The sequence below is a fragment of the Colias eurytheme genome, chromosome 17 (genome assembly GCF_061535395.1).
Source record: "Colias eurytheme isolate Ceu_HAF_F1 chromosome 17, ilColEury1 Martin Lab GWU primary, whole genome shotgun sequence".
Lineage (NCBI taxonomy): Eukaryota > Metazoa > Arthropoda > Insecta > Lepidoptera > Pieridae > Colias > Colias eurytheme.
The window spans coordinates 562,017-579,925 of record NC_142996.1 but is presented as its reverse complement, the minus strand read 5'-3'; the positions used below and the strand labels follow the sequence as shown (position 1 = coordinate 579,925).

General features: G+C 35.8%; 1 protein-coding gene across 4 annotated transcripts; it reads left to right on the top strand.

Moving 5' to 3' along the window:
• Window positions 1-85: 85 nt before the first annotated feature.
• On the top strand, window positions 86-17,832 carry Sec31 (COPII coat complex component secretory 31). Of its 4 annotated transcripts, none has more exons than XM_090111387.1 (26): window positions 86-154; window positions 355-575; window positions 1,282-1,418; window positions 2,412-2,581; window positions 3,018-3,100; window positions 3,424-3,540; window positions 4,049-4,193; window positions 5,021-5,170; window positions 5,381-5,539; window positions 6,149-6,223; window positions 6,342-6,442; window positions 7,814-7,926; window positions 8,124-8,206; window positions 8,600-8,656; window positions 8,949-9,033; window positions 9,409-9,519; window positions 10,866-11,063; window positions 11,334-11,557; window positions 11,773-11,919; window positions 12,394-12,514; window positions 13,040-13,141; window positions 13,334-13,746; window positions 14,924-15,271; window positions 15,834-15,959; window positions 16,176-16,247; window positions 17,024-17,832. In XM_090111387.1, the coding sequence occupies exons 2-26, from the start codon at window positions 373-375 to the stop codon at window positions 17,198-17,200; spliced, it is 3,717 nt and encodes a 1,238-aa protein (XP_089967513.1). In that variant the 5' UTR covers window positions 86-154; window positions 355-372; the 3' UTR covers window positions 17,201-17,832. The 4 variants fall into 4 exon arrangements, with proteins under 4 accessions (XP_089967513.1, XP_089967511.1, XP_089967514.1 ...); XM_090111385.1 differs by having other exon boundaries at window positions 5,378-5,539; XM_090111386.1 differs by having other exon boundaries at window positions 105-154; window positions 360-575; window positions 5,378-5,539.
• The last annotated feature ends 77 nt before the right edge of the window (window positions 17,833-17,909 follow it).

The following is a 17,909-nucleotide window of genomic DNA, read 5'->3' as shown; positions in this document are numbered from 1 at the left end:
AAAATTGCTTAAATCTATTTCTAAACGAAAACTTATATGTATGACATTTGTCATTTTCGTGTCATCACTGTAATTCCGTAGTAATGTCAGTTAGTTGTCAAATCGGCACTATTTACGTCAGCCACGTTGGAAGTGCCAACTTGGTGTTTTTATGGTAAATAGTGCAATATTTTATGAAATTCAATTAATTTTTAATAAATAAATACCCCAGATTGCATCAGCAGCCTTATAGAACCTTATGCACTATTGAAATTATACAATATTCGTGTTAAAACGGATATTGAAAACTGTGACATAATTCTGTTGTTACCGTATTTTGGGTACTATATCGTTGTTAATTAGTGGTTTTTGTAGTAAAGTTGGTGCATCAAGATGAAGTTGAAGGAACTGAAGAGGACGGTGAACGTGAGCTGGTCGCCAGCGGAGCATTATCCGACGATGCTGGCGGCCGGCTCGGCGGCCCAGCAAGTCGATGCATCATTTAGTTCAAACTCCTATTTGGAACTTTATTCGTTGAATTTAGAAGACCCAGGTCTAGATTTAGAACTGAAGGCGTCTTTACAAACCCAACATAAGTAAGTAATTATAATTTTTTCGTATAATTCTCATTGATTTTGTCTTGTTGGAAAACACTTCATATTTATGCATTTAAATCGAGCTTCAAATTAATATTTTTACATATTAAAGCAATAATAGGATACCAATATTAAGGATATTCATTACTCTTAAACATATTTTGTGGTAAAAAGAATAATTTATTATGTAAATCAGGTACAGAATGCACAAATTTAAATTTGGCTAAAAGCAAAACACAATTTAACTTGTTTTACTTGTTTTCATTTGAATAAATTTATATTAAAATGCTTATATGTCCTATTAAAAAAAATAGCTAAATCTCTTTGCTGCTGTGTGAAACCAATCTTTGTAATTTACAAATTGATTTTTTACACAAATCATATAAGAAGTTTTATGTTAACTAAATTTATATAAACTTGGCCATTAATTACCAGCCACATAACTGCACTATTGATACAAATAAATGTGTGCGTGTACTAGTGTACACACGTAAGTAGTGAAACTTCTTTATGACCTTATTTTTCAAAAAATAATTTACTATATGCAACTTTACAGAAATACGTCAATAACGTGTGGTAGGGATAAAAATAAGATGGCGCGTAATGAAAAAATGTTACACTAAATTTTTTTCCAACCCCGATAAAGAAGTTTCACTACAATAAATGTTACTAAAACACAAGTGTTGATGAAGTTCCTTTCTTCTAGATTTCAAAAAATAGTTTGGTCAGGAGCAGGGACCATAGTTGGAGGCTGTGATGGAGGTCTCTTAGAGTTTTATAGTGCAGATAAAGTTTTAAATAACTCGTCAGATGCACTTGTTGGAAGCAGTACAAAACATAGTGGTAAGTGTGTGGGATTAATTTTGTGATCATGGCAAGACCATAATTATACATTACAATAGCTAATAGAAAAACAACATTAGAATTTAAAATTGTTAGTTATTACTTAAATTCCATTTATGTATTTCCAAAAAGAATTGTCATTGTGAAAATCTTAACATATTTTTTTCTTTAAAAAAAAGAGCGTGTTTGCTGAGCACATGTGACAGAAGTGAAACTTCTTTGGCAAGATTGAAAAATAACAAAATCGTCACCTCTCCATGATGTGACAATATTGCCATGACGCAACCATGAAGTTTTACTCTCAACGCGCATAAAGTTCCACTTCAAAAACAATTGCACTTTAATTTAAATTGAGCTCTTAAGATAATATTTAGGTATATGTGAGAATTTAGCTCTGTTTGATAACCTTATCACAATTATTATGTCTAATAAAATTTGTTATTAAACTTCAAAAAAATATTAACTTCATAGCATCATTCTATGAATATATAAATCGTGATAAGAAATTTATTTAATGTGGCAATAAATACCTTATTTATGGTATCTGCTTCAATATCACATATTCAATACTCTCTAACTTATGGAAGTGTTGACATTTTCTTTATCTTAATATATATTAATCTCGTGTCACAATGTTTGTCCTCAATGGACTCCTAAACCAATTAACCGAGTATAATAAAATTCGCACACCATGTGCAGTTCGATCCAACTTGAGAGATGGAATAGTTTAAACATGTAGGTACCACAGGCGAAGACAGGGCGGACCGCTAGTCAAATATAAAAATGGCTTCTCAAATGTAAAATTAGTTGGAAACTCACTATTTCATTAAAAAATCAATAAATATCATATGAAACTTAAGCTACAAATAATAATGCAGGCATTTTTTCCGCAAATTGAAGTCGGGCACCTAAAAAAATCGAAGTCGAAGCGAACTACTTAAAAAAGAAGAAATGTTGTCAAAGCGTAACCTACAATTGAAACACTATTTCTAGGCCATGTCTCAGCTTTGGACATAAACCCGTACCAAAAGAACTTGCTAGCGTCAGGAGCGTCAGACAGTGAGATCTTCATATGGGACCTGAACAACACAAGCCAGCCGATGGCTCCGGGCAACAGGAGTCAGCCGTACGATCATGTGCAGGGTCTGGCGTGGAATCAACAGGTGCGAATTGAGAATTTTTTTTATATGTATAATATGTATAATGCATGCTGTGTTCACTAATTCAACAAATTACATCATGAATGTATCTCATTTTATAATATTGTGAGGTAAACTATGTCTATATGTTAATTTCAAGTTCTTTATATTAACTAAATGATAAAAAAAAGTTTATATGGGGCTCAAATGTCGGCAATTGAATGAAAGCCCATGACGTGTTGTGGTCATAGTAAAAGATACACAGTGAGAAATTGATGCTGTGGCCTTAATTAAAGCACTTAAATGCATTGTGGTAATGTAGAAATTACTGAGAATAATATCTGTAGAAAATTAGGAGCTATGTCGAGCTACTTCTATAAATTACATTAATCTGAAATTAAATTAATATAATTATTTTATATATCAAAGATTGAACATTAAATTGAAATATTGTTTTCAGGTGCAACACATTCTAGGATCTACATTTGCAACTAGATGTCTAGTTTGGGACTTGAGAAAAAATGAACCTATAATGAAATTAAGGTATTATACTAATTCCAGCTTACATAAAAGCATTATACTTATTAAATTGTTCATCCTTCTCTTTTATTTGATATTCATCTTTTATGACTAGTTCTTTGTAAATTTTTATATATTATGTCATTATTTATCCACGGATATAGGTTCCTGTACTGAAATATCATATTTGATGCTGAAATTTCTACCCCAAGCAATATTTTTTTTTGTATGGTTGAACAGGTTTAACTTATAATTGTAAATGTCTGTACTAAACTCCTAATCCAAATATCTATCCTGTGTCCTTTATATTGAGTATGTATTTCCCATAACAATAACTGTGTGTGCAGCGACTCGCAGTCCCGCACGCGGTGGCGCAGCGTGTGCTGGCACCCGGCGGTGGCCACGCAGCTGTGCCTCGCCTCCGAGGACGATCAGGTGCCCGTGCTGCAGATATGGGACTTGCGGTAAGATATTATGTATAGAATAATGATAATTAATTCTTTGTACCGTGTTTTTATCCAAGGAAGTTATTGACTAACGAATTTTATATGCCTATCGTTAATAAAAATTAAAAGTGGCCCCAGATGTGAACCTTGGGGAACGCCCAAAAATTGCTATAAAGAAAAATAATTCATAGCCAACATACCACGTCAAAGCCACAACGCTACTTTAAACTTTTTTTTCTTCTAAGGAACTTTAGTCCCCTTAATCCACGAATCAAAACACCAACCCTTTGCAACCTATTTAGTAAAACAGAATGATCCACTTTATCAAATGCTATGCTAAAATTTATATGTGTTACAATTCTGATTCATTTCTTTCCTTTAACTATCTTTAAAACAGACGTCATTAAAAATAATTGATGGTCACTTGGCAAATCGAGCGTTATTATACACGGTTGAAATTTTCTATGTTCCTTGGAGTACTTGAAATACTAATATCGTCAATAAATAGTCATATATTGGTGTGTAGGCTAGCGGCGTCCCCGCTGGTGACGCTGGAGGGGCACAGCAAGGGCGTGCTGAGCGCCGCGTGGAGCGCGCACGACGCGGGGCTGCTGCTCAGTGCTGCTAAGGACGGTCGGCTTCTGTGCTGGGACCCCACTAATACCAAACCCGTGAGTGTACTAGGCAGTCTATATCCGAATAAAAGATGTAAAATTCCTGAAAAATAATGTACTTTTCAGCATTTGAATTTTTTTTGTGCCTGTTCGAATTGTATCTTTTGTTATCTCGTATTTTTTGGTTTGCATCAAAATTATTTCTGTTATTGACATTTTTTTATAGTAGAGCCAATTTAATAGGCAACATTTGACGTCTATCAATTTTATCTTCATAGGGTGGTAACCTGCTTAAAAACATCGATTAAAGTGAATTAATCGATACGGACTTGAAACATTTGTCAATCGAACTTGAAACACATGTCAATAATTTATGATAATTTTTATTCCCAAGTAATCAATGCATTCGATTCTAGATGTCAGATTTCGATTTTTAGAGTAACGTCTCTGGTATTTAAAAAGAAAAAGGTTTATTGACACAAAATTGTAGCGACGTCAGTTCTTTAAATCAGAAATTGTTTATTATGTTTAGAATGGTTTATCGGTAAAATCAAATCCTAAAATTACTTGTATCGGTCATTATTATTATAAATATGTAATCGTAATTGAAAAAAGTTAAACAAATGTGCAGTTCTAACAAAACGAACTATCATGTTATTCTATGTCGTGGTTACTAGGTTACGTTGTTGAATTTTGTTGAACTGTCAAATGTTGCCTATTAAAATGGCTCTACTATAATTTTGAATATTTCACACAAATACTTTTTAAAATTTCACATTTTGTAAAATCTCATACAATTTTTTAGGTATTGGAAAAATATTCCTTAATTTTTTTTTAAATGCATGTGTTTTTCCGTGTGTAATATAGTAATATTAACGTTGTAGGGCGGTGAGCTGGTGATGGAAGTGAGCCAGCAAGGCCAGTGGGTGTTCGACGTGTCGTGGTCCCCGCGCGTGCCGGGCCTGCTCGCCGCCGCGTCCTTCGACCAGAGCGTCGTGCTGCACACGCTGCTCGGCGGCTCGCGACCTGACTGTGTGAGTGTGCTCACTTACACACATGGGGCGATGATTTGAATATATCTTTTGAATAACTATGTTACAGTATATAATTATATCCCTAGGGATATAATTATAACGGCTTCATCTATCTTACTGCGACATATTCACCATCTACACATTTAAAAGCGATGGCTTATTATTTAAAGTGACGAAAAAAGTGTACATAAAGTGTTTCTATTGCAGCAGAGTGCCGTAGCACAAAGCAACATAATGGAGTCGTTCGGTGGAGCGGACTCGTTCCTAGCGCTGCCGGCGGTGAGCCGCGCGCCGCCCGCCGCGCGCCCCGCGCCGCACCCCCCCCGCGCGCCCGCCTGGCTGCGCAAGCACAGCGCCGCCAGATTCGCGGTATGGACACTCAAACTAACAAAAAAAAAGACGGGTTGCACTCCGGGAGTGCCGGCAGAAGTGAAAACTTGATTATTAACGTTGAGCATGTTTGATATTTTGCATGGTATCCGTCTTACGCTTTTTCGATCAGGTCACGTGTCCTGACGCGAGTTTAAGATTTTATACCCATTACAGAAAAAGTGCTCAACGCCGCTAAAGAAGTTTTCACTTCAAAAAAACATAAAAAGAGCGTGTGTGCTGAGCACACGTGTCAAAAGTGAAATTCGTTGCCTTAGTCCGTGACGTGACGGTATTGCCATGACGCGACTTTAAAATTTTACTCTCAACACGCTACAGAAGCTTCACTTCAAACATTATTGCAATTTCGGGTATAACAGTTCACATATTATGAGCAGTTATCGCATAAGGCATAATTTATTTGCCGTTATATACGTAGCACACACTCTGCGTGCTCACGGTGGCGCTTTGCGTACACGTCCATTTATATCCGTGTATAATGTGTTGCTAGCGAGGTAATAATCAAAAATACCACCCTGTCTAGTAAAGATTTATCTCCAAAAATCTTTGTGTTGATTTGTCTTATGAATTTATCTATTTTTTTTTCAGTTCGGTGGTAAATTAGTAACATTCGGAAAATGTCCTCAAGAAGGAGGAGCAAAGAATGTAGTGGAAATTAGTCAGGTAAGTTTCAAATATTTGATGGTACATTAAATTTCAGTAGTCTATTTGTGGTTTAAAACAATTTCTTATTTTTTCTTTTTGTATAAGCAAAATTGATGATTTTGTTTCGCACATGCAGGTAGTGAGTGAGCCAGAGTTAGTGGAGAAATCAGTTGAGTTGGACCAAGTGCTCGCACTTACACTTAGCAGGGACCCGCAGGCAGCGGAAAGACTGGCTGAGTGAGTAACTTTTTATTATATCTATATGAAAAAAAAGCGTTTTTCTGGTGGATAAATTGAAAATATCACTAGTTGCTACTGCTTGTAAAAAATTCCTGCTAACTTTTCATATATCTACTTTGTTATAGGAAAATACCATTTTCTTTTTATATCTCAACACCCTATAGATCTTTTGGTCCTTCGAGCCGGATTTGTAAGGTCTATGTCATAGCTGACTCGCAATGTGCGGTCATTGTAGTGTACACTTTGTTGATCATTATTTATGCATTGCGAACACAATTGTGTATAATACATTCAAACATTCACAAGACCCGACTACAGCTGTGGCAATATTCGTATAGCAATATTCGTATAGGAATCTACAAAAAAGCCTGAAATTGTACTGGCCGATTAAGGAAAGCTGGCATCTTCACAGTACTCACACATATGCAATTTTACTATACAGTATGTTCAAAAATAAATGCGACTCTAGTTTAATTATTGTAGACTTGAATTGTAAAATGAGTGCGTTGTATAGATAAATATAATTATGAAAGCTCTCTTTTCACACAGAGATTTTCACACAGAGATTTTCACACAGAGATTTTCACACAGAGATTTTCACACAGATTTTCACACAGAGATTTTCACACAGAGATTTTCACACAGAGATTTTCACACAGAGATTTTCACACAGAGATTTTCACATAGAGATTTTCACACAGATTTTCACACAGAGATTTTCACATAGAGATTTTCACAGAGAGATTTTCACACAGAGATTTTCACAGAGAGATTTTTACACAGAGATTGTCATACAGAGATTTTCACACAGAGATTTTCACGCAGAGATTTTTACGCAGAGATTTTCACATAGATATTTTCACACAGATATTTTCACAATGATTTTCACACAGAGATTGTCATACAGAGATTTTCACACAGAGATTTTCACGCAGAGATTTTTACGCAGAGATTTTCACACAGATATTTTCACACAGATATTTTCACAATGATTTTCACACAGAGATTTTCACACAGGATTTTTTGTAACTCGACTACGACTATGTGACCCCCCCCCCCGACACTAAAGCTGGATCCGCCCTTGCGTCGAATATAGTTAGTAGTAGATATACCTAACGTCTTTGTTTAAATTACATCACCCTGTATTTATAAACAATTGCAATATAAAAACAATAATTGTCCCCTTCACCCTCATAAGCTAGTCTGCGCGCGAGAGAGACAAGCAGACTTTTCATGATGCGTATACACTATGACGTCACGCCGCGCGCGTCTTCACAGACACTACACATGTGCAATGTTTAAATGTGTTGACGTTCCAGCTCTTCTTTATCGGCCAATAATTAATTAGGTTTTATAAAATTTCCATAGGTATTGCCGCGAGCGTGGAGACGCTGCCACTGATCAGGACGAGCGCTACAGGTGGTTCTTCCTCCGCGCCAATTTCTTGCCCACATTCCGCACTGAAGTATTGAATTTGCTTGGTAAGTGAACTGTGTAATGAATACACATATATGTGGTTGTAGAAAGTGTGTGTGAACGTGTAGATGTATGTACATGTACTTGTAGAGGGCAAGTGTGTGCGTGCGAATTTGCGTGCGTGTGCGTATTTTTATGCGCGTGTGGAACAAGCATCGAGTCATATTTTTTGTTTTAGGTCTTTAGTAATGTTTAATTTCAGGTTACAAGCAAGATGAAATCCCATCGAAGTTCAAAGCCCAGAACGTTGGAGACACCCAAACGGACACAGCATTTTTGAGTCGAGTGAGTAATGTACTTGTAATTCTTTCTATTTATCTCTCTGTGTGGATCGTGATACTTGGTATGTATTTTGTTGTAACTTTGTTTACGTGTCTTTATAACTTAAGTGTTTTGTGTTCGTCTGTTTTCTTGTGTTATCTCTGTAACGGCTAGCTTCTTTTCTAATTTGCTAACTTTAATTTTCTGTAATTTGTAGAGTTATCTGAAGTAACAACAATATTCATTTTCTACCTAATTACTAATTTACTTACTATTTGTATATTAGATCTTAAATGGATGAAAAGTAAAAAAAAAAAAATCTAATTTTTTCATACAAATTGTCTTGTATATATGTGCTAACTGTACGCTATCAGCTATATATAAATGTGGGCCATTCTGTTTGTGCTACTAACTCAGGGCGAGTCGACTGAGACGGAAGCTGAGTTGTCCACAGACACCAGTACCGACTTATCTGTAAGTATATATAGTTGGTGTTGTATATTGTGGTTAATCATAGTACATATTATGTTATGTGCAAAAGTATACACATATGGAGTTCTATTTTTTTAAGCAGTATTTTTTAATCTTATTTACTCTTCTAACTTAAATGTGAAGAACGCAAATTAAATTTTATCCGTTTAAAATTGTCACAAAAAATGTATATTAGAATACAGTCCTAATTATTTGTGCTCATATTTAGATTTTTCCCTTTGCATGTGCTATTTTGATTTTTATGGTGTTGTTATACTGACTAAATATATTACAGGATGCGCACACTTTGATCGAGAGGAAGCTAGCTAATCTGGACTTGGAGCCGACAGTTGATAACATCAACATACCTTCCGGGGAAGGTATGTTTTTAATTGTTTTTAAAATGGATGGTATAATTTGTCAATCTTAATTTGCTAAGCTGGGTTGAGCTGACCTGACATTAGATACTGATAAGCTACGGGTTAGTAGCAAGCAATAGCAATGAAACGGACAATCAGTGCCATTTTCAATACTTTTGACTCATATCTTTCTTATTCTCTTTCTATACCTGTTTCACTTCTTATCTCTTCCCTCTCTTTTTCAAACACTTTCTCATTTATTGTACTGATCGAATTATGGCAATACCGTCACGTCATAGAGTAAGGTGACGATTTTGGGTATCTCTGAATCTTGCCTAAGAAGTTTCACTTCTGACACTTGTGCTCGGCACACACTAATATTGTATTGTCTCTTAGACACGACGAGTACGATCTGCCGCGCGCTGGTGTGCGGCAACCTGGAGGAGGCGGTGGAGCTGTGCCTCGACGCCAAGAGAGTGGCTGATGCACTTATTATCGCTTCTTTAGGTAACTTTCATTATAGTAGATTTGTAGTGTGTTGATAGGAACCCTACGTTCGCACGGTGTCGAGGTTTTTCTCTACCGAATCGGCTTTTTGCAGGATTCGGTTTAGTGATATCAGTATTTCAATGAGTGAGTTCACACGTGCATTCGGATTCAAGATACTTATATAATATTTTTTATCATTTTGCGTACCCCCGCGTGGCCTCTGGTAGGAAGCAAATGAATGTCATTTATTCTTTAAAATTCTCTTAAAATATACAATTAATGCTGCACCACGTTATATTATTTCTAATCTCTTCTATCATATTTTTTATGAATGACGCGTTATCATCTCTTATACATATTATGATCTGGCATGTTACCCTCTGCATACACAATATGGCCTAAATACAACAATTCTTTAAAAGGTTTTCTTTTCTGAGTCTCTCGAATACGTCAACTAATTTTTGACGTGACAACGTCTTAAATTAGGTTGTGACTGGGAGTCACTTATGAAAAAGTGTAACGCTCGGTAACGTTACGATGAGTCACCGAACGAGAGAGAGGCCCGCGGTCTGCCGCGCGCGCAGCACATAAATATTCTACCGAGAAAAAGACGTTGTCACGTAAAATCTTCGCCCGTAAAACCGACTTTACAGGCAACCATTTTTTTATTATGATTTTAAACATACGGCCAAAAATAACAAGATCATCTAAGTAAGTAAAGCATTTATTAATTGTCAGACCGGACATAGCAATTGTCATAACCCTGGAAAAAGAACTCTGACTTATTTTGAGTCCCATTAACATTCTTTTCATTTGTTATTGATCCGAATGACCAGAATTAGTATTAGTAGTGAAAGCAGTGACTTTTCTTGAGCCAAGGTTACTTGGTGTGATATGATTGGCTAAGATCTAAATGAGAAAAGTAGATGGCACCGGACACTGATTCTAAAATATCAGTAATGTTTGGCATTGAAAATTTGTCATCTTGAATGATTTCGTTCTATTTACGACAATCCACTACTTATCTATTTTTTTTGTGAAATACCTTTTTGGCAGGGGCGCCATAAAGTGTGTTGATAGGAATAAAATGATACGACGTGTATGCAGTTCAAATGGTATATTACTACTAACTTACATACTATAGTTGTTTTTTTGCTGGACATAATTTATTGTTATGTACAGCAAATTTTAAACTACCTTCAAAATAAAATCTCACAAGAAATTTAAAATCTCCTGTCCTCCTTTTTGTTTATTAATTACTGCCTTACTTCTTGCTTATGCATTGCATTAATTTAGTAATTATATGACAATTCTCAAATAAAATGTAATTTACGTTTTTGTCAAATGTTCATTTTGTGTGACAGGCAGCCAAGAGCTAGTGTACAAGGTGCAGCGCTACCACCTGAACCAGACCGCGTCGGACCCGGTCTCCCTGCTGAGCGGGTGTCTGCTGCGGCAGCGCTGGGACGCGCTCGTGCGGAGCGCCGCGCCGGCCGCCTGGCGCCACGTGCTGGCTGCACTCGCCGCGCACTGCGACCCGCCCGCCCTGCCGCACTACTGTGGTGAGACGAGCACTAGGAGTGAAGTCGCAACACGCAGCTAGTCAATAATACGATTCATAGGCTGCTATTGATGATATCCGGCTCGAGGGAACACTAAATTAACAAGACCTGTGTGGCTACGTTAGCCACTTTACATAGAAATGATCAATTTGATTGATTAAATTCATCCAGCTACAAATATTTGTAATAAGAGTCCCAGGCAGTTATCACAACTAAGGCATAAAAGTTATTTATAAGAGCCCAAATAAACTAAGAAACATTTATTTCCAGAACTCCTCGGCAACAAGCTGTCCGAAGAATCAGACCCGGCTCTAAAGAAAGCGGCGCAATTGTGCTACGTTGTGGCCGCGGCGGGTGACGCGCTCGCTTCGCGTCTGTTGCGCGAGCGAAGCGGGAGCGGTTCCAATGATAGCGATTTGGCCGCGTTAACGCAGCGAGCACAGTTGGCGCTGCTGTTGAAGACCGCTGCGGAGACTAGAGGCAGGCCAGTGCAGGTGAGTTGGAGAATTATGGGGCAAAATAGTATTATATCACGCAACATAAATTTTTTGAAAGTAAAAATTCAATTTTTGTTGCGTACAAGAAAATAACGCAATGTCAAAATCACAATAAATCCTTTGATAATTTTTTTCGCAATATCAATAATCCATAGATCTGTTTATTCATGTATCTTTATTTTTTTGTAAAACAACTTTAATTTTTTTCACAGGAGGGAGGTAGTTTAACAACTTTGCTATCCGAGTACGCCGGGCGGTTAGCATCTCAAGGATGCTTGCAGAGCGCGCTCACAGCGTTGCAAGGATCGAAGACGGAGCTCACGGACCGACTGACAAATGCATTGAGGTTGCATTCGCAGGTTGGTTGAAATCAATTGTTGAATTTTTGAAGAGTATGAAGTGTTTTTGAAATATTTAGGTGAATATGTCAAATTACTTGAATGGCAATTGTTTTACATAAATTGACAATTAATTTATTGGTTTGGAAAAATAGCAATTTATAAATCCGGCTTAAAGGACCACTAAATATATGAGCCCTTGGAGGCAAGTAACACTATTAATGCAGACAGAAAAAATACCGAAGTGTCTATAATTTATTATTATTTGTGCAAGTATTAGCGTGCCATCATCACTTAACACCAATCAATCAACCAAACAACATGAATCCGAATCTAATCAATTCGAACATGAATTCGTTAATCCAAACATGAATCAGATGAATCAAAACATGAACAATGAATCCGAACCAGTCCGTTCAGATAAATGGTATATATTCATTTGTGATTCATTTCCCATTAAAATTAATTGTTCATTTTCTTCTCCCCTTCCATCAGCAACAACAACCGCAGCAACAACAGCAACAACAACAACAGTACGGTCTGCGCTCGCGCACGACAAGCGAACATTCTCAAAAACGACAGCCTATTAACAGCTATATGAATAACCCGCCACAAGGTAATAACTTACCTAATATCAGCTGACGCATTTTAATACTTAGTTCAAAAATTGTTATTTTTCATAAGTATAAAAGATCATGTACTGTTGCTTTTTTAAGATAATTGTCAAAGTGACGTCCCACGCATCGAGATGCCATATTGTTTTTATTGTTAATGATCATGCAATGATTATACAAAACTTAACAAGGATTCGAGATTATGTATTCAGAAAAGACGGGTAGGATAACATTTCGAAAGTCAAACCCATTTTAAATAAATGAAATAATTGAAGTGAAATTTCTTTATCGGGGTTGGACAAAAATTTAGTTTAACATTTTTGCGTTACGCCGTACGCGTGACATTTTTGCGTTACGCCATACTCGTGACATTTTTAAGGTCATAAAGAAGTTTCACTTCTTACGTGTGTACTCTAGTACACGCATACATTTTTTTATTTAAAGTGGTCGTCATTTGTCGGTTAAATGCGTATAAATCATAAATTGTATCGTATTTTTCACATGAATATTGTATTATTATGTATTAGTACCACTGAGCCAATGGTCGGAAGGCAACCAGCAGAGAAGTGCCCCCTTGCCGCAGCCGCCATTGCAGCAGTCGAGACCCGCCAGTGTGGGACCGCAACCTGGTAACATAGTTTTCAAATTATTATGTATATAAATTTTTGTGTATAATTCAATTCAGAACTACTTGTTAACCATTTATTTATTTATAGAGCTAAATCTCTATTACGCATATTTTTATGTTTAAATAGTTATTATTATTTTTAAGTGATGTGTGTCATTCGAATCTTTTAAATAGTACTTATATTATCCTCCAGGTGGTATAACATCGCGGTCCAAATACAAAGTGGACCCATCGGTGCAATCAGCGCCACTATACAATCAATACGGATTCAACAATCCAATCACATCTCAACCATCGTACGGCTACAACAGCCCTCTTCCCGACCAATACGGTTCGTCTAGCGTGCCATCATCCAACTTTACACCAATCAATCAACCGAACAACATGAATCCCAATCCAATGAATCCAATGAATCCGCTTAATCCAAACATGAATCCGATGAATCCGAACATGAATCAAGTGAATCAAAACATGAATCCAATGAATCCGAACCAATCTGGTCAGATGAATGGTAATTACTACGGACAGGAAGCGACTGTCCCTGAGCCAAGCAAGCCTATGGCACCGGGATGGAATGACCCTCCAGTTTTAACCTCGAAACCTAAGGTATGTATTTTTTTAATCTAGTATTAATAAGTTTTTAAAATTTTAATAATTTATTTTTCAAAGGTGATCAATTTTTTGTGTATTTTATAGATTTTTTTTTATATATGTATATTGTTTATTGTTATATTTATTTAGACATAACTGAGAAAATAACTTGTCTCGAGTCAATATTGCTTAAAAAGTTGCATAATATGATACAGAATGCGTACTCAGACATAATGTCGCCCTCTCACGCGGGAACGCGACACTGGAATCACGTTATATCGCACAACCGTTCCGAGGTATTTGCATGACGGATGGACAAACTACATTTGTTATGTTGATAATTTTTCATCAAATGCGTTGTTAGATAGTGGATTATGGCCTGTTTCTTTATAGTATGCTGATAATATGGATGACGTCATATGACACGTCTGCAACTAAGTATTGAGCGCCAATTATTCAAATTTACAAAGACTGTCTTAAACATTACCTAATTTATATTTATTTTCTTCTTTACACTATAACGAATTAATTCCATCATTTGAATTATGTGCGGTTTGTCCATCTCCCTAGCATGCAGTTGAAGGGAAGATTTTATTCACAAAACGTGTTTTTTCAAAGCATGGTGTTATCATAAAACTTCATGCAATATCACAATTGAAACGGTAAAGGGATTACAAAATATGATACATTTTATCACACAGAGTTCATGGAAAGTTTTTTTTGGATTGGTTTTGATTTGTTTTTTGAGGTTATCATTCGACAGACAATACTCGATATGCGAATCGATTCATGTTTTAATATTTTTCGTAGTCAACTGTGAAACTGGTGTGAAACAAGGTTGAAAATTGCTTGAACTAATAAATCTACAAGATTTATGTTCGTTACAAAATTATTTGAATGTGATATAAACCTTTATTTCCCTGATCAAATCAGTAGAGAAGTTTAAGGACCATTTGTGTAAATTTTAGTTGCCTATTCATATCCATATTTTTATCTTGAGCTTAAATTTTAAGATTGAAACGCATACACGAATGTCTCTAATCTTATTATAGTTTTATCTACGATCGCGACAGGGAGAATAACGACAAACAATTAAAATGTCCTATAACATATATGTAGAGTAAATTTATTAAAAGATCCACCCAGTCATTCACTAACCAAAACAACTATTTAAAATTCAATAAATTTACAGCCAAAACAAGAAGTGCAGCAACAAGCACCAATAACACATCCGCTGTTCGGCGTAGAGCCGGTACAGCACATCCCACTTAACCCTTCGTTCCCGGGACAACAACAATACCCAGGGCAACAATTACCTGGACAACAACAGTTCTCTGGACAACAGTTCCCTGGACAACAGCAGTTTCCTGGACAACAGCAGTTCCCGGGACAACAGCAGTTCCCGGGACAACAGCAGTTCCCGGGACAACAGTTTCCTACAACTCAAATGCCTGCGCCATATGGACAAATGTATCAAGAGTCGTATCAGACGCAGAGCTCGGATCAGTATCAAGGACAGTATCAGCAGGCGTATCAACAGGTTTGTTTTATCTTTTGGTGGGAAATTTGAACAATTTTGTATGGTTTTATATACTGATGATAATGAAAACATTGTCACGATGTTTTAAATTTGCAATCTCATTGCGTAATAACCTCAAGCTTTTATCAGAATAATAGTAAGTAACAAAATCCTCGTTTTGTCCATTAAAATTTTTAGGCAAAAATGTTGTTATTATCAAATGGTTTGATTATTTTCGAAACATTGGAATATCGTGCAACATTTATAAAGTTAATAATTGAAAAGTTGCAGTCATTGGAATATCCAACACTATCAAACCGACAGCTTTATAAATATAAATTTATAAAGAATAGAAAAAAATCGATCACGAGTCGGGACTCGAACCCGCATCTGGCGGGTCTCGGGTGGCTGAGTTGGTCAAGCGTCCGCCCCGGATTGGCGTGAAGGGATGCGGGTTCGAGTCCTCGTGATCGAATTTTTTCTATTCTTTATAAATTTATATTTATAAAGCATTTGAATGCCATAAAACCAAAAATAACAAATTCAACACTATATTTGTATTTACTTTCTTATAATCTTCTAGGAGGAGACTCCAGCCCAAGCTCAACCGGTGCCGGTACAAAAGGGCCCGATACCGGAGCAGCATGTTATTCTGCAGACTGTGTTCGATCAGCTCAGGAATGACTGCTTGAACAATACCAATAATGCGGTAAGTTTCAGGTTTATTTTGACCATATGCCAAAGTATGTTTGTCTCACTTCCACGTCGCAACGAAGCGATTTTATGGTATAAGTTTTGTGTCTAGAGATAGTGAGATTTTTACACTTTTTGTTGCTTTTGGGTATAATAGCGGACTAGCAAATATTAATCACTGATCGAGAAATGTGGATACAGAATAAAATAATGAATCAAATTTTGTTTGCAGATGACGAAACGAAAGTTACAAGATATACAGAAGAAATTGGAGAACCTCTATGACCTATTGCGGGAAAATAAGGTAAGACTTGTTTTACATCTTGCATGTATACATTTTAATAAAAACATGATTAATTCTTTGGTATATTACTTACATTAAATTGTTGTATTAATTTATTTTAACTCTATATTTTGAACAATTTTAATAAATATTTTATTTTTTATTTTTATTACTTTAAGACAATTATGTAATCACAATTTGTTTTACTTGTTTTTTCTTTACAAATGTTAGAGATGGCATGGATGCATTTTAATAACACATGTTTCGATTCCTTTCTCGTTTGTTTTGACACATTATTTTTAGTGCACTAAAGTATTCCGCAAATTTTAAGCCTTCTTAATCATTGTTTTTTTTTAAAAGGCACCCGCCATCACAGGGTGTTCGCGCCACCTCTGGAATATTGTCCAGAGAACTTATTTTCATTTTTTTGAAGTGAAAACTTCTTTAGCGGCGTTGAGCACTTTTTCTGTAATGGGTATAAAATCTTAAACTCGCGTCAGGACACGTGACCTGATCGAAAAAGCGTAAGATGAGAAGATGAGAAGATACCATTCCAAAATATCAAACATGCTCAACGTTAATAATCAAGTTTTCACTTCTGCCGGCACTCCCCCAGTGCAACCCGTCTTTTTTTTTATTTATTTACAATCACACAATTTATAGCCACATAATAAATTAAAAATAAAATTATTCCAAAATTAAAAATATTACAAATGCAAAATTAAAATTATTCAAATACTGGGTAAATAAAATAAATACAATAAATGCTATAATTTTTTTTAACCATTGTTTCGCAGCTCGCAGACAGTTCCCTCACGTCCCTCCACTCGTGCGTGCAGTACATACAGAGCGGCAACTACGCGCTGGCGCAGCACGTGGTGACGTCACTCGCGGGGGACGTCGACTTCGCTCTAGTGGCCACCTTCCTGCCGGCTCTGAAGATGCTCATCACATTCGCGAGCGATACCCGGTAGTCGAAGATTGTACAGCGCTTAATCGAACTTTCTAGAAGAAAGAAAATGCGGTCGACTTTAAATAATGCGATTGATTCGAATAAGCGAACTTTCTAGAAAACGGTTAAAGCCTTTTGAATAAAGTAACTGAATTGAATTTTGTGTTTGATTGTAGACAAGTTGTTTATTTGGCTATGTAGTGTTCAGTTTTGCTAGAATTGAAGCGTTAAAATATGCAAATAATCTCTATATGTCACGTTCTTTAGCGTTTCCTATAATTTTCGGCTAATACATAATATATTGTATAAAAATATAGTCTCATAATGTTATGTATATAGTATTGAATACAATGACGTTATTAATTTATAAATATGAAAAATATATTAAATATTGTATGTTTTTGTTGCACCATTTTGCTTCCAGTGCTCTTTTTATTGCATGATTTTATATAAATTTAATACTTTTATGTCGGCTATGTTGTATATTCAACATTTATTAATATAAAATAATTAAACTAAATTTAAATAATATAATAATTATTGTTATATCGAAATATTATCCTACTTGTATGACTGTAAACGAGTGTATGGCTAATATATACTTAAGTAATTATATTTAATATATTAATTAATAAAATATATTTTGAGAAATGACTAGGGTATTTTTATTTCTATTATTCCTTGTGTTTTCAAAAAAACGACAAATAAAAGAAAATTTATGAGATTTTTCT